At 35.5% G+C, this 3,104-nt stretch overlaps 1 protein-coding gene across 1 annotated transcript; it reads left to right on the top strand.

Moving 5' to 3' along the window:
• Positions 1–521: 521 nt before the first annotated feature.
• On the top strand, positions 522–2,278 carry LOC112734190 (uncharacterized). The gene has a single exon (XM_025783415.3). The coding sequence runs from the start codon at positions 787–789 to the stop codon at positions 1,624–1,626; it is 840 nt and encodes a 279-aa protein (XP_025639200.1). The 5' UTR covers positions 522–786; the 3' UTR covers positions 1,627–2,278.
• The last annotated feature ends 826 nt before the right edge of the window (positions 2,279–3,104 follow it).

The raw sequence follows: 3,104 nt of genomic DNA, 5'->3' as shown, positions 1-3,104 counted from the left end.
ATTTAACTTTCTAGGGTTGAAGGTGAAAAGCCTTATGGTAGACTAACAGTCTTCTTGTGAAGCATGAGTCAAAAACAGTGTCAATGTGCTTCTATATATCTGAATCAGTGTATTTTAAAGTTCTGCATATGGTAAACTGGTTGTTATGTATCAACAAACTATGCTTGTCTGTACTAATATACCTTTGTTTTGAATAGTATCATTCAATCTATTTATACTTTACCGCCACAATTTAAGTGTTGCTAGATGATATGTACACAAGCCATGCCAATTAATTCTTTTGGGTTTCTTAGTATCACTATATTTCTCTTCTTTAATGATCTATGAAGTTGTTTAGTTATAAACTTTGATATTTGAAGTTATTTGTGAACCTCTAATATTAAGTTATGGATAATTTATTATGTGAAATTTTAAATTTTATTTAATATTTAATTAAATTGATTGAACTCCAGTTAAAACCCGATCGAACCAATGATCTATTGAACCAGTGACCTCACCGATTTATTGACCGATCCAGTTCTCACAACCTTCAAAGTTGGAAACCTTTGCACACTCTGCAACTCCAAACTGTACAGCGCACACTCTACAACTTTAATGCTCACAAGAAGAAAAATCTTCAACTTGTTCTCAACCCAATTCGCTTCTCACGAATTCAATGCAGTTTCGAAGTTATCACGAGTTCCTTCGCACCCTTATTTTGAAATCCACAAAACCCTAAACCCCTTTAGGGTTTTTCTTTTGTGCGCATGGAATTCGACGCAAGCATAGAAATTTCCCGAATACGAGATGCCATCGGTGACATGGGGTGTGATTCAAGGTCGCAAGGAGAAGCTGGTATCGCGGGTCATCGTATTCGACTTCCTCAGGGGTTTGGGAATCGTCCCTGACGAGTTGCAGGACCTTAAGCTACCTTCGACAGTTGAAGTCATAAGGGAGCGCGTGGAGTTCCTCCAGAAACTAGGGATAACAATTGATGACATCAATGATTACCCTTTGATGTTGGGATGCAGTGTGAGGAAGAACATGATTCCTATTTTGGGGTACTTGGAAAAAATTGGGATTTCAAGATCCAAACTTGGGGGATTCATTAAGAGCTACCCGCAGGTATTGCATGCTAGTGTGATTGTTGAACTTGTCCCTGTTGTGAAGTTCCTTAGGGGACTTGATGTGGAGAGGGAGGATATTGGGTATGTGTTGCAGAAGTACCCTAAACTTCTAGGGTTCAAGCTTGAGGGTACTATGAGTACATCAGTGGCTTATCTTGTTAATATTGGGGTTAATCCTAGGGATATTGGTCCCATGGTGACTCAGTATCCTTATTTTTTGGGGATGAGAGTTGGGACTGTGATCAAGCCTTTTATTGATTACTTAGTCTCTTTGGGACTGCCAAAGAAGATTTTGGCTAAGATGTTGGAGAAGAGGGCCTATTTGCTTGGATATGATCTTGAAGAGACTATCAAGCCAAATGTGGATTGTTTGATTAGCTTTGGGATAGGGAGGGAGTGTTTGCCTTCGGTTATTGCACAGTATCCTCAGATTCTTGGATTGCCCCTCAAGACCAAGTTGTCTTCGCAGCAGTACTTCTTCAGTTTAAAGCTTAAGATTGATCCTGAAGATTTTGCGTGAGTCGTGGAGAAGATGCCGCAGGTGGTTAGCCTTCACCAAAACGTGATCATGAAGCTGGTCGAGTTCCTCCTCGGAAGGGCTATAGCACCGCATGATGTGGCTAGCATGGTGGTCAGGTGTCCGCAGTTAGTAGCACTGAGAGTGGAGCTCATGAAGAACAGTTTTTACTTCTTTAAGAGTGAGATGGGAAGACCACTGAAAGAGCTTGTAGAGTTCCCTGAATACTTTACTTACAGTCTGGAGTCTAGGGTCAAACCAAGATACCAAAGGCTAAAGAGCAAGGGGATAAGGTGTTCATTGAATTGGATGCTGAATTGTAGTGACCAGAGATTTGAAGAGAGGTTGCAGGGTAATTATATTGAGACTGAAAGTATAGGTCCGACATTTTTAATGGGTGGGAAATTGAACCTGCCAGGGAATGCAATTCTTTCAGATGAGGAAGAGGAGAGTGATGATGAAGTACTATACCGAAGAACTGTTTCTTTATAGAACAATTTTTCGTTCTTTTTTTTCCCCGGTTATATACTGATGAAACCATTAAAAGACATAGTTGTCATCTATTTTGCTCTCAACTTCTATGCAAATTATGTCTTGTTTTGAATTTTCAAAATGTAAGATTTCTTCATTATTTAGTAACAGTACCATAAAGACATAATTTTGTAGGTCTCCCAAGTTGTGCAATTGTGCTTGAGAAACTTCGTTAGGTGCAGGTGCCATAGGTAAATCAATCAGATTTTTTAGGATCAATCTTGACAGGTATAGTCATATTACAAACAGAACAGTAATAAACAATGCGATTTATTCAAGAATTAAAAAAAAAAAATCAGCTTAGTAGACATTCGAATAATCGGGAGTTGCATTTATATAATTTCATGTTAAGAACCACTATAATAAAACAAGTTGCAAATAGAACTAGTAATCATTCAGCTTGCAAGTGTTGGCTAAAAGTATATTCAATGGATTGTTACACAAAAAAAATGCAAATATTGGTAAAAACAATAAATTTTACTAGTCATTTAGCTTTTTTCTTCTAAAAATTGGCATATGAATATGATGTAAAATTGAAAGTATGTTTGATCTCGTACCCAAAAAATAATAGCAAAAAAGGATCATCTTTAAATATTCTTTGCTAAGTAGGAGTGTTGCACTTTTTATCAATTCATTAAATCTCAACTCTTTAATTATTATATTTTATATGAAAAGCATGCACATGAGAATAAATCAATAAATAGAGTAAAAGTTTAAAAATTCAAAACAGTAAAAATATAATAAAAAATATTATTTATATATTAAAATTAATCACTAATATATTTGTGTATAAATATATGTATAATTTAATTTATTTTTATATATATTTATATTTTAATATATATTCTAATAATTCCATATTAATAATTAACTTTGATAATTGATTTTGGTATAAACAGTAGTGAAAAGATAATAAGCCACCAAGTTCAGAAGGGCAAAGCTAATGCTAG

The sequence above is a fragment of the Arachis hypogaea genome, chromosome 3 (genome assembly GCF_003086295.3).
Source record: "Arachis hypogaea cultivar Tifrunner chromosome 3, arahy.Tifrunner.gnm2.J5K5, whole genome shotgun sequence".
NCBI classification, from domain to species: domain Eukaryota; kingdom Viridiplantae; phylum Streptophyta; class Magnoliopsida; order Fabales; family Fabaceae; genus Arachis; species Arachis hypogaea.
Note: the sequence above shows the minus strand (reverse complement) of the source record. Positions and strands in the feature narration are given on the sequence as shown.

Bases quoted from the DNA above. Each gene is read 5' to 3' on its own strand.
- LOC112734190 (XM_025783415.3), top strand. From the start codon at position 787: ATGCCATCGGTGACATGGGGTGTGATTCAAGGTCGCAAGGAGAAGCTG.